We start from the raw sequence: 19,176 nt of genomic DNA on the forward strand, positions 1-19,176 counted from the left end.
GAAAAATCATCTAACTGCAAAAAAATTTGTAGAGCCTTTTGTAATGGATGTGTAATTACAGAAATTTACACACTGCTTCTGACAGGCACCTAATGCATTTCATGCGACAATACTGGAGTCATAATGTAAAATTTCAAAATATTTTTTCTAAAAAATGAGCATTTAATATGTGTTAAATAAGCCAATACTACTTAGTGTTTAATAACTGAATAAAGCAAGAACACTTGTCAGTCCCATTTTAAAGTGAAAGCAGATATGCAGGACAATGTGTTTTTCTTGGAAAAGAAGCTTTTACCTGCATCTCTGGTACTGCATGATCAGGGATGCAGTGTGTCCAGAAATCATACGTCACTAATCGATAACAGTATCCTTTTGAAACACGACCAGCACGTCCTATTTAAGGTGTAAATGACAACTTGCTTGAAAAATGAGAATGAAGCAATTTCTCTTTTCAAAATCTAATATTGCATTATAGCTGTTGTGTCCTTACACACTACAGCAAATCAACACGAGGCACATACTGGAGACAAGGTCACTTTGTGACCTGTACCTTTATTCACAGGACCAAGAAGTGATGACCCTGCGTGGGACCTCCCTTTATATACCTGGATGACCAGGTGAGGAGTGTCTCCCACAAGTTCACCCACTGTGATCAAGGTGTGCATTTCTCAGGTGTGTACAGTGTTGTTACATGAAGGTTACAGTTATGTGAGGTTACAACATGACAATAGCATTCAAGCAATACGGAATTTCTCCTAATTTCATGCTGTATCCCATGTCTTTATTGCATTTAATAATCTTTCAAATGAGATGTTAGAGGTCCCGTCTGGCTGTCAGGTAAAAGTAAAAGATCCCACAGTACTCTCTGAAGAGAGTTCGTCCATGTACTAGTCAACAATAATACTCTAAAATATCACCAAAACAGATTAACTGGTCATTTATCTCATTTGATATTTGTGGGACATTGCTATGCACAATTGGCTACCTTGTTTACCTGCATAACAGTGACAAACTTCAGAAGTAATTAATTCGCTGTAAAGTGCTTTGGGAAACCCTGCGGATATGAAATATGCTATTTTAAATGCAAGTTCTTAACTAGTTCCTTTATTCTAATAATGCTTGAGCAATTATTTGAATGGAAATATTTGAAACATCAACAAGGCCATCCAGATATGTAACCTATTTTAATCTCTTGTGTAATTCACCACACACTGAAACCCAGACCCATTACATATTTAGTGGACAATTGATCTAATTGATAAAAGTTTGATTGGAATTCATTAAGTGGTCTAGTAGCTCAACCAATAAAGCCTCGACTCCCAACAAAAAGACATCAAGCTCAAGTCTTGTAGATGAAGGAAGGCTCCAGAACTGAAAATTATGCTGTTTTCCCAAAAAAACATTTGATAATTTTAAAACTGGCCTTTCTTACCTTTCCTCTGATTACAGCTCATCTTTGAAGCCCAACTCAAGCGAAGGCTCTGGTAGTTTGTGTCATCATCACAAACCAGAATACGAGTCAAACAAAAGTCTATCACTAGCATTGTAAGAAGAAGAAAGAATATTTACAATGCTGAACAAAACTAATTTTCAGATAGAACCCACAAATAATGCCCTTAGCTTTGATTAATAAGGTTATTTTAACATATATACAATATATAGTTCAAAACTAAACCAATAGTACATACTTAATTGGCCCTTTTATAGATATTCATTACTGTTTAAGCTACCTATTTGTGATTATTACTAAAATTTGATGTACCTCTCTACTGGATGACAAAAGAACAATTGGAAGGAGACAAGCCCTACCTGCTTGATAAACATCAAAACTGGATAAACATTTGTCCAGGTTTTTCTATCAACATCGTAAGTCTATAAGGTCCTCTAGGGCCCTGAATATGCTGTAACACATTTTTTTTTGTAGAGGTCCATCTTTTTCTGTGTCGAGGGAAAAACCTTAAACTGCAGAATGACAGAGGTGGCAAGGTCCCAGAGATGGAAACAACCAACGTAAGTGAAGCATCTAAATCCAAACTGTTATGTATTTAACCCTTGGCAACCCACACCACCATCAGAGGGCCTACCTGTTAAGAGTCCCAAGGGATCCCAGCATTCCTTGGGATCACTGTATATAAGCAGATCACCCACGCAGTACCTGCACTCTGGAGTCTTATTAAAGGGGCTAAGGTCACACTTACTCATTGCTCACAGTCCTCAGTTTCATCCTTTGTTATGAGTGTATCAATTGGTGACGAGATAACGAACAACCGCGCGAAAATGCAAAGAACAGTTGATATCCTGGAGAAATTCTCAGAAGGGGACAATTGAGAGGCCTTCGTGGAGAGACTCGACCAATACTTTGTGGCCAACAAGCTGGAAGGGGACGAGAATGCTGCCAAACGAAGGGTGATCCTCCTTACCGTCTGTGGGGCAACAACCTATGGCCTCATGAAAAATCTTCTAGCTCCGGTAAAACCAACAACTAAATGCTATGAAGAATTGTGTACACTGGTCCGGGAGCACCTAAATCCTAAGGAAAGCGCTTTGATGGCGAGGTATCGGTTCTACACGTGTCAATGGTCGGAGGGCCAGGAAGTGACAAGCTACGTCGCCGAACTAAGGCGCCTCGCAGGACATTGTGAATTTGATGCATTCCTAGAACAAATGCTGAGAGACATTTTTGTGCTTAGCATTGGCCATGAGGTAATCCTTCGCAAACTATTGACTGTTGAAACTCCGAATCTGATCAAAGCCATAACAAGTGTCCACAAGTGACAACACCAAACAAATTTCGCAGCATAAAGAGGTTTCGGCCAGTACTGTGCATAAAGTAACGTCGTTTTCGAGCAGGAATATACATGCAGAAGGTTCACGCCGGCTGCTGCACGACCTCAGATGACCCAGAGTCCGCCATCAATCGTTAATGCGAGGCAGTTAACACCTTGTTGGCGCTGTGGAGGCAATCATCGGGCCCATCAACGCTGCTTCAAGAATTATGCGTGCAACGGCTGCAGAACAATGGGACACCTCCAGCGAGTGCACAGGCGAGCTGCAAACCCTGCAAACCACCACGTTGCAGAGGAAGATCAATCCACTGTGGATCGGGCTGAATTGGAGACTCGAACCGAGGAGGCAGAAGTGTACGGGATACACACCTTCACCATGAAATGTCCACCAATAATGTTGAAAGTTGAACTGAACGGAATTCCAGTATCCATGGAACTGGACACGGATGCGAGTCAGTCCATAATGAGCAAAAAGGCCTTTGACAGGCTGTGGTGCAACAAGGCACACAGGCTTAAGCTCAGCCCCATTCACACCAAGCTAAGAACATACACCAAGGGACTGATCTCTGTAATTGGCAGTGCAGATGTCAAAGTATCCTATGATGGAGCAGTGCACGAACTCCCACGCTGGATTATGCCAGGGGGATGGCCCCACACTGTTTGGCAGAAGCTGGCTGGGAAAAATCCGCTGGAACTGGGACAACATCCGAGTGCTTTCGTCCATCGACGACGCCTCGTGTGCCCAGGTTCTGAGCAGATTTCCATTGTTGTTCAAGCCAGGCATGGGAAGCTTCTCGGGGACGAAAGTTTAGATCTGTTTGGTTCCCGATATGCGACCCAACCACCACAAGGCACGGACGGTACCGTATATGATATGTGAGAAAGTGGAAATTGAGCTGGACAGGCTGCAGTGAGAAGGCATCATCGCGTCTTCAATGAGTGGGCCAGTTCGATTGTCCCGGTACTTAAAGGTGACGGCACGGTCAGAATTTGTGGGGACTATAAAGTAACGATTAACCGTTTTTCGCTACAGGACCAGTACCCACTACCCAAGGCAGACAAACTATTTGCGACCCTGGCTGGAGGGAAGACGTTCACCAAGTTGGACCTGACCTCGGTCTACATGACGCAGGAGCTGGAGGAATCTTCGAAAGGCCTCACCTGCATCAACACGCACAAAGGTCTGTTCATCTGTAAGAGATGCCCGGTCGGCCGCGGCAATCTTCCAACGGAACATGGAGAGCCTGCTAAAGTCGGTCCCTCGCACCGTGGTTTTCCAGGACGACATACTGGTTACAGGTCGGGACACCATTGAGCACTTGAAGAATCTGGAAGAGGTTCTTAGTCGGTTGGATCATGTGGGACTCAGGTTGAAACGCTCGAAGTGTGTTTTCCTGGCGCCGGAGGTCAAGTTCTTGGGAAGAATAATCGCATTAGACCCACTGACGCCAAGACGGAGGCCATCAAGAACGCGCCGAGACCACAGAACGCGAAGGAGCTGCAGTCGTTCCTGAGACTCAACTATTTCAGTAATTTCCTACCCGGGTTAAGCACCTTGCTAGAACCCTAAATGTGCTACTGTCCAAGGGAGACGACTGGGTATGGGGGAAATCACAAGAGACTGTCTTTGAGAAAGCCAGAAATCTGTTGTGTTCAAACAAGCTGCTTGTCCTGTATAACCCATGTAAACAGTCAGTGCTAGCTTGCGCTACGTCGTAACACACACCCGACCCCGTTTGACAACAGGTTAACGAATCGGGGATTTTGCAACCGGTCGCTTATGCGTCCAGGAGTCTGTCCAAGGCCGAACGGGCCCACAGCATGACTGAAAAAGAGGCTCTGGCGTGCGTTTACGGGGTGAAAAGAAATGCAACAGTACTTGTTTGGCCTCAAGTTTGAACTTGAAACTGACCACAAGCTGCTAACATTGTTATTCTCTCAGAGCAAATGGATTAACGCCAATGCCTCTGCCCGCATCCAAAAATGGGCGCTCACGCTGTCGGCATACAACTATGTAATCCGCCACAGAGAACTGCGCTGATGCTCTCAGTTGGCTACCATTGCCCGCCACCGGGGTGGAAATGGCATAGCCTGCAGACTTGCTCATGGTAATGGATGCAATCGAAAACAAAAAGTCATCCGTTACGGCCCGCTAGATCAGGACCTGGACCAGCCAAGATCCTTTACTGTGCTTGGTAAAAAAAAAAACTGTGTCCTCCATGGGAGCTGGTCCAGCATCCCAGCGGAGATGCAGAAGGCGATTAAGCAGTTCCACAGGCGCAAAGACGAAATGTCCTTGCAGGCGGACTGTCTGTTGTGGGGTAATCGTGTGGTCTTGCCCAAGAAGGACAGAGAAACATTCATTTGTGACCTGCACAGCACCCACCCAGGCATTGCAATGATGAAAGCAATTGCCAGATCCCATGTATGGTGGCCTGGCATCGACTCAGATTTAGAGTCATGTGTGCACCAGTGCAACACTTGCTCTCAGCTAAGCAATGCACCCAAAGAGGCACCGCTAAGTTTGTAGTCTTGGCCCTCCAAACCGTGGTCGAGGATCCACGTGGACTATGAGGGCCCATTTCCAACAAAAGGTTCTTGGTTGTCATGGATGCTTATTCAAAATGGATTGAATGTGTAATAACGTCTGTAAGCACATCCACGGCCACCATCGAAAGCCTATGAGCCACGTTTGCTACACACGGCCTGCCTGATATCCTAGTCAGCGACAATGGGCCATGTTTCACCAGTGCTGAATTCAAGGAATTCATGACCCGCAATGGGATCAAGCAAGTCACATCTGCCCCATTCAAGCCCGCATCCAACGGCCTAGCAGAACGGGCAGTTCAGATCATCAAGCAAAGCTTGAAACGCGTGTCGGAAGGCTGCCTGCAGACCCGGCTGTCCTGAGTGCTGCTCAGCTACCGCACCAGACCCCACTCGCTCACCAGGGTTCCCCCAGTCGAGCTGCCCATGAAAAGGGCGCTCAAAACAAGGCTCTCTCTTGTCCACCCTGATCTCCATGATCACGTGGAGGGCAAACGGCATCAACAAAGTATGTACCATGACCGCACAAAGTTGTCACGCAATATTGAGGTCAATGATCCTGTGTTCGTGCTCAAATTATGGACGGTCCCAAATGGCTCGTTGGCATGGTCATAGCCAAAGAAGGGAGTAGGGTGTTTCAGGTCAAATTGGCCAATGGACTAACGTGCAGAAAACATTTGGACCAAATCAAATTGCGGTTCACCAACAGCTACGGACAACCCGAAGAAGACACCACCAACTTTGACCCTCCAACTCACACACAAGTGGCAATCGACATCATGGTTGACCACGAAGCCGAACTCACCATCCCCAGCAGCCCAGTGAAGAACTAACCAACTCACCCACACCCGCATTTGTACCGAGACAATTGAAAAGGGAGCGAAAAGCCCCAGATCATCTCACCCTGTAAATAAGTGTACCATTAACTTTACGAGGGAGTGATGTTATATATTTAACCCTTGGCAACCTGTATCACACCACCACCACCAGAGGGCCTACCTGTTGGGAGTCCCAAGGGATTCCAGCATCCCTTGGGAGCACTGTATATAAGCAGACCACCCACATGGTACCTGCACTCTGGAATCTTATTAAAGGAGCTAAGGTCACACTCATTGCTCACAGTACTCAGTTTCATCCTTTATTATGAGCGTATCACAAACTACTGTAAGAGATAAATGCTTCAGTGCAAGGGAAATAAGTACCAAGGAAGCAAATAATCGAGCTAATATAATAATCTGATAGACCCCTGGATATGGACTTGGATAAATCCCACTCACAGCAAAGTGTCTGACATGCATAGCAATCGATCAATATCTTTAAAAGTCTCCAAACCAAACTTCTGAGATATGCACACAGGTAGATTTTTTTTTAAATATGAAATATATACCCTCTCCCTCTAAATACAGACCCATCTTAAATCCAAAGAATTTAGGCAGACAATGATAGAACCAAGAGTAGAAGCCCATAAATTTGTGGGGGCATTGCTGGCGTTTAATCACCTTAAACCACACACCCTGCAGCTTGTCCAGCCAGGACCACGCTACACGTTAGCAATGAATCTCAACCCCCAGTTCATGAGCCAGATTGACTATCAATCAACAGCCCGCTGGAGTAAAATGTCAGTCTCAAGTCTGCCACAGGAGGATTGACTTAGCTCCAAACCTCCACTGTCAGGCATGTCATCTTAGAACCACTCAAACCCAAAACACCTCACTTGCCTACCCCTATCAAAAGAACAGTCACGAATAGGCAATTGGACAACTAGTAAGCATGGGTTTGGGCCTTTGCTCGGCGGCAGGAGGTACTCGGAACTCATGAGCACTACTCACCATAAAATGTGTGAATGCATCATGATCATGATGTCCCTGGCCGCAACATGGATGAACATGGTCACATTTCTAAACTTTTGACGATTTTTCCACAGAAAGGATTTGGAAAAGAGTTTACTTTTAATGCTGAGAGGTGGGGGGGTTTGAGAGGTGGGGATGAAGGGTTAAATTAATGTGCATTCTCAAGTTTTAAAAGTCACAGACAACAGGGTGGTTAATATGGTAAATCGGAAGTCTCTTCTCCCAGAGACAAAGCAATAAGCGATTTGTTATAAGAACATAAGAAATAGGAGTAGGCCATTTGGCTCCTCGAACATGCTCCGCCATTTAATAAGATCATGGCTGATCTGATCATGGACTCAGCTCCAACTCCCTGCCCGCTCCCCATAACCCTTTATTCTCTTAGCGCTCAAAAATCTGTCTATCCCGACCTTAAATACATTCAATGACCCAGACTCCACAGCTCTCTGGGGCAGATAATTCCACAGATTTACAACCCTCAGGGAAGAAATTCTTCCTCATCTCAGTTTTAAATGGGTGGAACCCTATTCTGAGACTATGCCCTCTAGTTTTAGTTTCCCTTACGAGTGGAAATATCGTCTCTGCATCCACCTTGCGAGCCCCCTCATTATCTTTTATGTTTCAATAAGATTACCTCTCATTCTTCTGAACTCCAATGTGTATAGGCCCAACCTACTCAATCTTTTCTCATAAATCAACCCCCCTCATCTCCGGAATCCATCTAGTGAACCTTCTCTAAACAGCTTCCAATGCAAGTATATCCTTCCTTAAATATGGAGACCAAAACCGTCCGCAGTACTCCAGGTGTGGCCTCACCAATACCCTGTACAGTTGTAGCAGGACACTCGGCTTTTATACTCCATCCCCTTTGCAATAAAGGCCAACATTCCATTTGCCTTCCTGATTACTTGCTGTACCTGCATACTACTTTTTGTGTTTCATGCACAAGGACCCTCTGTACTGTAGCACTTTGCAATTTTTCTCCATTTAAATTATAATTTGCTTTTCTGTTTGAGACGAGGTTGGGCTCAAATCGGGCTAATTTGGTTCGCCTTTGGAGCAATTACAGAAATAGGTGAAATGACATCCATTTAAATTCACTAGAGGGTTCTATTGTTACTTCCCTAGGTCCTGCTAATGTTAGGTTACTCAGAGTGACATTTCCCACTACAGGTTGAACCTCCCTTATCCGGAACCCTCGGGATCTGGACTGTTCTGCATAAGGGATCTTTCCAGACGAGGGGTGATCACGTTAAATTGGATGGTACAGGTACTGAGCAAGGGAATATTGGGGTTGGCTGGCTTCGGGTTGGGAGTGCGGCAGAGAGATCATGTGCGGGGGGGGGGGGCGGGGGTGGATTGCAGGGTCAGGCGCCAGTAACTGCAGGAGTCAGCAGCAAGGAAGGACTTCAATTTGTTCACGTCGGAGTTCTGTGCATGCGCCACCCAGTAGCCGGGAATGGTTCTGGACGAGGGGAGGTTCTGGATAAGGGGGTTTTGGGTAAGGGAAGTTCAACCTGTATTGTATTGGAAACCATTTGCTCGCTATTGGTCTGAGTGACGCAGGCTTTTTGACACAGACTGAAAGACTTTGAAAAACAACATACACCAAGAAGTTTGGCTTTTACAACGAGGTGCCGCACAGGCAAGGCAGGTAGAAAAATGTGCAAAATGCAAGGGCCCGGAGGGAGAGTAGTTCTGTGCTAGGCTGTAGGACAGGATGCAGGGCGAATGTTCTGTTTATGATGCTGCAGCATTGCACGTTCTGTATTTTGTATAATTACCCTACTATAAATTAAACTGAATTAAGTAATTCTGACTATACCTGTTTTGTACATTTCATCTTAAAGTAGAAAAAAAGTTAGTTAATAGATGAGACAAGGTTGGGCTCAAATCGTGTTAATTTGGTTCGCCTTTGGAGGGATTGCAGAAATAGGTGAAAAGATATTCATTAGAGGGTTCTATTGTTACTTCCCTAGGTCCTAACGTACTAGTAGCTATAGGACAATGTTCAATTTGGGTAAAACTAAGATGTATAGTGCACTTAAAGGAGCAACTGAGGCCACTGAATCGAAGAAGGTATCTACGGCAGACCCAGATTTGTAACAGCCATACTTCTTCAAATGGCGTTTCCAATGATGGGGATACAGAGCTTCAGCAGCATCTGCCTACCTCTCTGCAACATAATCATGGTAAGAGCTGTAGCTTGACTATGAGCCTGTGTTTTCATATCCAGCCTACAGATAATCAACTTCCAGCAACTATTGTTCCAAGTCTCAGTTTGTACATCAGCTGTAAGATAAACATCTGCCCAAGCTGGAAGAACTTGCACAAAATAGCCTGTGAAGCGTCACTCACCATGATATTTCAAATATCCAAGTTCACTAACATTTTAATATAGGTCCTTATATTTAGGACTTTGGCAAAGAGATCTGTTGAGGCAGACTCTCCCTTCAGAATATTCAGTGAAAGGTCAGTATAGGTCTAGTCTTTCCTCCCTGCAACCAACTCCCCTTTGCGCCACATATCCAACTGACAATTTGGTTCTGATGTCACACGAGCTGCAGGAAGCCCTTCTATCACGTGACTGGGAGTTCTGAACCACGAAGGAAATTATTTGGACACCTGTATTATATACCATAAGGGTGGATAAAGGGGAACCAGTGAATATGGTTTATTTAGACTTCCAGAAGGCATTTGACAAGGTGCCACATAAAAGGTTACTGCACAAGATAAAAGTTCACGGGGTTGGGGGTAATATATTAGCATGGATAGAGGACTGGCTAGCTCACAGAAAACAGAGTCGGGATAAGTGGTTCATTCTCTGGTTGGCAACCAGTAACTAGTGGGGTGCCACAGGGATCAGTGCTGGTACCCCAATTATTTACAATCTATATTAACGACTTGGAAGAAGGGACTGAGTGTAATGTAGCCAAGTTTGCTGACGATACAAAGATGGGAGGAAAAGCAGTGTGTGAGGAGGACACAAAAAATCTGCAAAAGGACATAGACAGGCTAAGTGAGTGGGCAAAAATTTGGCAGATAGAGTATAATGTTGGAAAGTGTGAGATCATGCACTTTGGCAGGAAAAAAAAAAATCAAAGAGTAAGTTATTATTTAAATGGAGAAAGATTGCAAAGTGCTGCAGGATCTGGGGCTACTTGTGCATGGAACACAAAAGGATAGTAAGCAAGTGACCAGGAAGGCCAATGGAATCTTGGCCTTTATTGCAAAGGGGATGGATTATAAAAGCAGGGAAGTCTTGCTACAGCTATACAGGGTATTTGAAGAGGCCACACCTGGAATACTGCGTGCAGTTTTGGTTTCCATATTTACGAAAGGATACACTTACATTGGAGGCAGTTCAGAGGAGGTTCACTAGTTTGATTCTGGAGATGAGGGGGTTGACTTATGAGGAAAGGTTGAGTAGGTTGGGCCTCTACTCATTGGAATTTAGAAGAATGAGAGGTGATCATAGAAACGTATAAGATTATAAGGGGGCTTGACAAGGTGGATGCAGAGAGGATGTTTCCACTGATGGGGGGGACTAGAACTAGAGGACATGATCTTAGAATAAGGGGCCGCCATTTAAAACTGAGATGAGGAGAAATTTCTTCTCAGAGGGTTGTAAATCTGTGGAATTTGTTGCCTCAGAGAGCTGTGGAAGCTGGAACATTGAATAAATTTAAGACAGAAATAGATAGTTTCTTAAACGATAAAGGGATAAGAGGTTATGGGGAGCGGGCAGGAAAGTGGAGCCGAGTCCATGATCAGGTCAACCATAATCTTATTGAATATCGGAGCAGGCTCGAGGGGCCGTATGGCCTACTCCTGTTCCTATTTCTTATATTCTTATGTTAGCCTTTCCATCCTCTCTCATCACAGTCCTGAGGTTTGCATCCACCAAGGCCCCTAGATATTATTATAACAAATGGACAGATGTCCTTTTTTTCCTCCAATCAGTACTTTGAGATGTCCTCGAGTTGTGCAAAGCCTTACTAGTGAACTTGGGTCACCCACCACCATATCCACACCGGTTAGATTATTTTATAAGGTCTGGTGCACAAGATCTCCAGGTTACTCCATCAACACTGAAGAGATCGCAAAGTCTCTGTTTAAAGAATGGAATCGAGACTGTTTCGTGGACTTTGTGGGTTTTTTTCTGAGAGTGTACTGTCACTGTGATAGGGTCACCCTGTGCAGATACATGAAAAGGCTGGTTTGTTAAAACTCTAGAGACCACATGGCTGTGACAAAGAACTGTCAGTCATCCAGAATGTACGGGCTCGCCCTAGCAAAAGGAAAGGGGCTCAGATAGTTGAGGCTTGCATAAACTATTGGAAAACCACTAATATGCAAAGGCACTTCTCATCTCCATCTCAGAAGAGAAGCAGAACAATGGACCCAGTAGCCTGGCAGACCAAGAGGGGCCAGTACTTCCCTACACAAAAGCCGAGAGATGTCCCAAACCCAGGGCCATCAGTCCAATACACATGGGTCTGATGGCCCATCACCGACTAAGCAGCGGAATACTTCGAAGCAAAAGCAATTCAAAGATTTGGGGGGGGGGGGGGGAAGGAAAGAGATATGGGCAGCAAGACTCTTTTAAAGATAGATTCTTTTCCACCATTCTCTAGCATTCTGGAGCGATCTCCAGCGTTCCCTCTCTCGCTTGCTCCACCATGACCGACATGACAAGAAACATAGAATCATAGAAATTAGGTGCAGGAGTCGGCCATTCGGCCCTTCGAGCCTGCACCGCCATTCAATAAGATCATGGCTGATCATTCAACCTCAGTACCCCTTTCCTGCTTTCTCTCCATACCCCTTGATCCCTTTGGCCATAAGGGCCATATCTAACTCCCTTTTGAATATATCCAAAAAACTGGCCCCAACAACTTTCTGCGGCAGATAATTCCACAGGTTAACCACTTTGGGTAAAGAAGATTCTCCTCATCTCGATCCTAAATGGCTTACCCCTTATCCTTAGACTGTGTCCCCTGGTTCTGGACTTCCCCAACATCGGGAACATTCTTCCTACCTCTTACCTATGCAATCCAGTCAGAATTTTATATGTTTCTATGAGATCCCCTCTCATTCTTCTAAACTCCAGTGGATACAAGCCCAGTTGATCCAGTCTCTCCTCATATGTCAGTCCTGCCATCCCAGGAATCAATCTGGTGAACCTTCGCTGTACTCCCTCAATAGCAAGAACGTCCTTCCTCAGATTAGGGGACCAAAACTGAACACAATATTCCAGGTGTGGCCTCACCAAGGCTCTGTACAACTGCAGTAAGACCTCCCTGCTCCTATACTCAAATCAATCTAGCTATGAAGATCAACATGCCATTTGCCTTCTTCACCGCCTGCTGTACCTTCATGCCAAACTTCAATGACTGATGTACCATGACACCTAGGTCTCGTTGCACCTCCCCTTTTCCTAATCTGTCACAATTCAGATAATATTCTGCCTTCCTGTTTTTGCCACCAAAGTGGATAACCTCACATTTATCCACATTATACTGCATCTGCCATGCATTTGCCCACTCACCTAACCTGTCCAAGTCACCCTGCAGTCTCTTAGCATCCTCCTCACAGCTCACACCACCACCCAACTTAGTGTCATCTGCAAACTTGGAGATATTAAATTCAATTCCCTCATCCAAATCATTAATGTATATTATAAATAGCTGGGGTCCCAGCACTGAGCCCTGTGGCACCCCACTAATCACTGTCTGCCATTCTGAAAAGGATCCATTTATCCCGGCTCTCTGCTTCCTGTCTGCCAACCAGTTCTCTATCCACGTCAATACAATACCCCCAATACCATGTGCTTTAATTTTGCACACCAATCTCGTGTGGGACCTTGTCAAAAGCCTTTTGAAAGTCCAAATACACCACATCCACTAGTTCTCCCTTGTCCACTCTACGAGTTACATCCTCAAAGAATTCTAGAAGGTTTGTCAAACATGATTTCCCTTTCATAAATCCATGCTGACTTGGACCGATCCTGTCACTGCTTTCCAAATACGCTGTTATTTCATCTTTAATAATTGATTCCAACATTTTCCCCACTACTGATGTCAGGCTAACCGGTTTTCTCCCTCCCTCCTTTTTTTAAAAAAAGTGGTGTTACATTAGCTACCCTCCAGTCCATAGAAACTGATCCAGAGTCAATAGAATGTTGGAAAATGATCACCAATGCATCCATTATTTCTAGGGCCACTTCCTTAAGTACTCTGGGATGCAGCCTATCAGACCCTGGGGTTTTATCAGCCTTCAATCCCATCAATTTCCCTAACACAATTTACTGACTAATAAGGATTTCCTTCAGTTATTTCTTTTTGCTACACCCTCGAACTCCTAGTATTTCTGAAAGAAGAAGGACCAGCTGAACGATTGAGACTGAGCATGGTCGCAAGTGTCCCAAGCCGGTAACCAGAGAACCAGGCGAGCTGTGTGGGGTGTAAAGGGCTCAGAGTTTTCTTGGAAGTGAAACTTTTTCGAGCTATTCTGGGGAGGGAGCTTCATGCGACTGGGTAATTCACTGGTAGGGGGGAAGTTAGATTCCATCATAGCAACAAGGAAATGACTGCATGTCAGCAGTCCTCAGTGTTGTACTGTATACTGTTTTAACCTGGATCTTATTCTCCACAGAGAGACAGTGATTTTGTTTAGTAGTGCATGTTTTAGCCAGTGTATGTTAGACCAAATAAATGAGTGTGATTTTTCACCGAAGCATTCCTGTGCATGACTTATTCCATTTACACTCTGAATAATAATCCCCGGGTATAGAATTCTCCTAAGACAGGGGCGATTCGAACCGCCCATCTAGCCATTGGGCTAGGATCAAAACCGCTTACAACACCATAGCATAAGTTCTTCCGGAAAGATCCAGAACAAATATCCAGATGCCATCTCTTGCATTAAACAGGATGACAGTGGACAATCTCACCTCACTCCTCTTTGAAGAGAGATAGGTTTAGCAAATTTTCATCTCATCCACGATTGGGTGGTTACACAGTTGGAGTAAACAGACTAAATACAAATTCAAGATTTGCCATGTACTCCCAAGGGGCCCAAGTTTCGGCCTGAGTTGCTCCTGATTTTTTGGGGCAACTGGTGTAGAACGGAGTATCTTAGAAATTCAAATTCTCGGCATTTAGTTTGCTCCAGTTCTAGTCAGTTAGAACAGTTTCACTTTGGAACAGAATTTTTTTTTCAAAAGGGGGCGTGTCCGGCCACTTACGCCTGTTTTCAAAGTTTCGGCAGTGAAAACTTACTCCAAACTAACTTAGAATGGAGTAAGTGAAGATTTTTGTACGCTCGAAAAAACCTTGTCTACACTTTAGAAAATCAGGCGTAGGTTACAAATCAGGCGTAGGTAATGGGGGGAGGGGTTAAAGGGAAGTTTACAAACATTAAACACTTCAGTTTTACAAATAAAGAGCCATCATCAATAATAAATGACAAAAACATCAATAAATCAACCAATAAATCAATCAAAAAAAATCATAAGAAAATGTTTTTTTTTTTTAAATCAGTAAATAAAACTTTTCTACTTACCGACTGCAGCACCGGGAGCCCTCCAACAGCATGCTGGGATGCCCCCGCAGTGTGTCTCTCACTCTCTGTCAGTGTCTGTGTTTCTGACAGCGAGGGGAGGGGTAGGAGGGAGGGAGGAGGGCAGGGGAGAGAAGGGGGAGGGGGGAGGAGAGAAGGGGATGGGGGGGGGGGGAGGAGAGAAGGGGATGGGGGGGGGGGAGGAGAGAAGGGGATGGGGGGGGGGGAGGAGAGAAGGGGATGGGGGGGGGGGGGAGGAGAGAAGGGGATGGGGGGGGGGGGGAGGAGAGAAGGGGATGGGGGGGGGGGGAGGAGAGAAGGGGATGGGGGGGGGGAGGAGAGAAGGGGATGGGGGGGGGAGGAGAGAAGGGGGAGGGGTGGAGAGAAGAGAAGGGGGAGGGGTGGAGAGAAGAGAAGGGGGAGGGGTGGAGAGAAGAGAAGGGGGAGGGGTGGAGAGAAGAGAAGGGGGAGGGGTGGAGAGAAGAGAAGGGGAGGGGTGGAGAGAAGAGAAGGGGGAGGGGTGGAGAGAAGAGAAGGGGGAGGGGTGGAGAGAAGAGAAGGGGGAGGGGTGGAGAGAAGAGAAGGGGGAGGGGTGGAGAGAGAAGGGGGAGGGGTGGAGAGAGAAGGGGGAGGGGTGGAGAGAGAAGGGGGAGGGGTGGAGAGTGAAGGGGGAGGGGTGGAGAGAGAAGGGGGAGGGGTGGAGAGAGAAGGGGGAGGGGTGGAGAGAGAAGGGGGAGGGGTGGAAAGAGAAGGGGGAGGGGTGGAGAGAGAAGGGGGAGGGGTGGAGAGAGAAGGGGGAGGGGTGGAGAGAGAAGGGGGAGGGGTGGAGAGAGAAGGGGGAGGGGTGGAGAGAGAAGGGGGAGGGGTGGAGAGAGAAGGGGGAGGGGTGGAGAGAGAAGGGGGAGGGGTGGAGAGAGAAGGGGGAGGGGTGGAGAGAGAAGGGGGAGGGGTGGAGAGAGAAGGGGGAGGGGTGGAGAGAGAAGGGGGAGGGGTGGAGAGAGAAGGGGGAGGGGTGGAGAGAGAAGGGGGAGGGGTGGAGAGAGAAGGGGGAGGGGTGGGAGAGAGAAGGGGGAGGGGTGGGAGAGAGAAGGGGGAGGGGTGGGAGAGAGAAGGGGGAGGGGTGGGAGAGAGAAGGGGGAGGGTGGGAGAGAGAAGGGGGAGGGGTGGGAGAGAGAAGGGGGAGGGGTGGGAGAGAGAAGGGGGAGGGGTGGGAGAGAGAAGGGGGGGAGAGAAGGGGGAGTGGGGAGAGAGAAGGGGGAGGGGGAAGAGAGAAGGGGGAGGGGGGGAGAGAAGGGGGAGGGGGGGAGAGAGAAGGGGGAGGGGGGGAGAGAGAAGGGGGAGGGGGGGAGAGAGAAGTTGGAGGGGGGGAGAGAGAAGTTGTAGGGGGGGAGAGAGAAGGGGGAGGGGGGAGAGAGAAGGGGGAGGGGGGAGAGAGAAGGGGGAGGGGGGGAGGGGGGAGAGAGAAGGGGGAGGGGGGGGAGAGAGAAGGGGGAGGGGGGGAGAGAGAAGGGGGAGGGGGGGAGAGAGAAGGGGGAGGGGGGGAGAGAGAAGGGGGAGGGGGGAGAGAAGGGGGAGGGGGGAGAGAGAAGGGGGAGGGGGGGACAGGCTGAGAAGGGGGGAAAGGATGAGAAGGGGGGAAAGGATGAGAAGGGGGGAAAGGATGAGAAGGGGGGAAAGGATGAGAAGGGGGGAAAGGATGAGAAGGGGGGAAAGGATGAGAAGGGGGAAAGGATGAGAAGGATGAGAAGGGGGGAAAGGATGAGAAGGGGGGAAGGGGGGGAAGGGGGGGAAGGGGGGGAAGGGGGGGGAACGGAGGAGAAGGGGGGAAGGAGAAGGGGGGAAGGAGAAGGGGGGAAGGAGAAGGGGGGGAAGGAGAAGGGGGGGAAGGAGAAGGGGGGGAAGGAGAAGGGGGGGAAAGGAGGAGAAGGGGGAAAGGAGGAGAAGGGGGAAAGGAGGAGAAGGGGGAAAGGAGGAGAAGGATGAGAAGGGGCGGAAGGGGGGGGAAAGGAGGAGAAGGGGGGAAAGGAGGAGAAGGGGGGGAGGAGGAGAAGTGGGGAGAAGTGGGGGGGAAGGGAGAAGGGGGGAAGGGAGAAGGGGGGAAGGGAGAAGGGGGTAAGAGAAGGGGGGGGAAGGAGAAGGGGGTGGGGAAGGAGAAGGGGGTGGGGAAGGAGAAGGGGGTGGGGAAGGAGAAGGGGGTGGGAAGGAGAAGGGGGTGGGGAATGAGAAGGGGGTGGGGAATGAGAAGGGGGTGGGGAAGGGAGATGGGGGGGGGGGAAAAGGAGATGGGGGGGGGGGGAATGGAGTTTTGTGGGGGGCGGAAAGGAGATGGGGGGGCGGGAAAGGAGATGGGGGGGGCGGAACGGAGATGGGGGGGCGGCCGGAGGCGCTGGGGGGGGCCGGCAAGGAGTGGGGGGGGCGGAAAGGAGATGGGGGGAGGCGGAAAGGAGATGGGGGGCGGGGAAAGGAGATGGGGGGGGCGGAAAGGAGATGGGGGGGGCGGAAAGGAGATGGGAAAGGAGATGGGGGGGGCGGAAGGAGATGGGGGGGGCGGAAAGGAGATGGGGGGGGCGGAAAGGAGATGGGGGGGCGGAAAGGAGATGGGGGGGGCGGAAAGGAGATGGGGGGGGCGGAAAGGAGATGGGGGGGGCGGAAAGGAGATGGGGGGGGCGGAAAGGAGATGGGGGGGGCGGAAAGGAGATGGGGGGGGGCGGAAAGGAGATGGGGGGGGGGCGGAAAGGAGATGGGGGGGGGCGGAAAGGAGATGGGGGGGGGCGGAAAGGAGATGGGGGGGGCGGAAAGGAGATGGGGGGGGGCGGAAAGGAGATGGGGGGGGCGGAAAGGAGATGGGGGGGCGGAAAGGAGATGGGGGGGGCGGAAAGGAGATGGGGGGGGCGGAAAGGAGATGGGGGGGGCGGAAAGGAGATGGGGGGGGCGGAAAGGAGATGGGGGGGGGCGGAAAGGAGATGGGGGGGGCGGAAAGGAGATGGGGGGGGCGGAAAGGAGATGGGGGGGGCGGAAAGGAGATGGGGGGGGCGGAAAGGAGATGGGGGGGGGCGGAAAGGAGATGGGGGGGCGGAAAGGAGATGGGGGGGGCGGAAAGGAGATGGGGGGGGCGGAAAGGAGATGGGGGGGGCGGAAAGGAGATGGGGGGGCGGAAAGGAGATGGGGGGGGGCGGAAAGGAGATGGGGGGGGCGGAAAGGAGATGGGGGGGGCGGAAAGGAGATGGGGGGGGCGGAAAGGAGATGGGGGGGGCGGAAAGGAGATGGGGGGGGCGGAAAGGAGATGGGGGGGCGGAAAGGAGATGGGGGGGCGGAAAGGAGATGGGGGGGCGGAAAGGAGATGGGGGGGCGGAAAGGAGATGGGGGGGCGGAAAGGAGATGGGGGGGCGGAAAGGAGATGGGGGGGCGGAAAGGAGATGGGGGGGGCGGAAAGGAGATGGGGGGGGCGGAAAGGAGATGGGGGGGGCGGAAAGGAGATGGGGGGGGCGGAAAGGAGATGGGGGGGGCGGAAAGGAAATGGGGGGCGGAAAGGAGATGGGGGGGCGGAAAGGGGATGGGGGGGCGGAAAGGGGATGGGGGGGCGGAAAGGAGATGGGGGGGCGGAAAGGAGATGGGGGGGCGGAAAGGAGATGGGGGGGCGGAAAGGAGATGGGGGGGGCGGAAAGGAGATGGGGGGGGGGAAGGAGATGGGGGGGCGGAAGGAGATGTGGGGGGGGGAAGGAGAAGGGGGGAGGAGAAGGGGGGGGAGGAGATGGGGGCGGGAGGAGAAGGGGGCGGGAGGAGAAGGGGGCGGGAGGAGAAGGGGGCGGGAGGAGAAGGGGGCGGGAGGAGAAGGGGGCGGGGGGGGAGGGGGGCGGGAGGAGAAGGGGGCGGGAGGAGAAGGGGGCGGGAGGAGAAGGGGGCGGGAGGAGAAGGGGGCGGGAGGAGAAGGGGGCGGGAGGAGAAGGGGGCGGGAGGAGAAGGGGGCGGGAGGAGAAGGGGGCGGGAGGAGAAGGGGGCGGGAGGAGAAGGGGCGGGAGGAGAAGGGGGCGGGAGGAGAAGGGGGCGGGAGGAGTAGAAGGGGGAGTAGAAGGGGGAGTAGAAGGGGGAGTAGAAGGGGGAGTAGAAGGGGGAGTAGAAGGGGGAGTAGAAGGGGGAGTAGAAGGGGGGGAGAAGGGGGGGGAGAAGGGGGGGGAGAAGGGGGGGGAGAAGGGGGGGGAGAAGGGGGGGGAGAAGGGGGGGGAGAAGGGGGGGGAGAAGGGGGGGAGAAGAGGGGGGGAGAAGAGGGGGGAGAAGAGGGGGGATGGGAGAAGAAGGGGGATGGGAGAAGAAGGGGGATGGGAGAAGAAGGGGGATGGGAGAAGAAGGGGGATGGGGAAAGGAGATGGGGGGGGAAAGGAGATGGGGGGGAAAGGAGATGGGGGGGGAGGAGATGGGGGGGAAAGGAGATG

General features: G+C 49.9%; 1 protein-coding gene across 10 annotated transcripts in view; it reads right to left on the reverse strand.

Annotated features, from left to right (window-relative positions):
* tdrd9 (tudor domain containing 9) overlaps positions 1–19,176 on the reverse strand; it is a 173,002-nt gene that overhangs the window by 66,126 nt on the left and 87,700 nt on the right. For 9 of the 10 annotated variants that reach the window (XM_070879282.1, XM_070879279.1, XM_070879278.1 and 6 more), the window contains exons 13-15: positions 1,433–1,537; positions 995–1,054; positions 296–393 (exon numbers count right to left, since the gene is read on the reverse strand). In XM_070879282.1, the coding sequence (XP_070735383.1) occupies positions 296–393; positions 995–1,054; positions 1,433–1,537 (263 nt within the window). The remainder of the gene's footprint in view (positions 1–295; positions 394–994; positions 1,055–1,432; positions 1,538–19,176) is intronic. The other variant, XM_070879280.1, reaches the window with a different exon arrangement.

This window comes from Pristiophorus japonicus, chromosome 4 (assembly GCF_044704955.1).
Source record: "Pristiophorus japonicus isolate sPriJap1 chromosome 4, sPriJap1.hap1, whole genome shotgun sequence".
NCBI classification, from domain to species: domain Eukaryota; kingdom Metazoa; phylum Chordata; class Chondrichthyes; family Pristiophoridae; genus Pristiophorus; species Pristiophorus japonicus.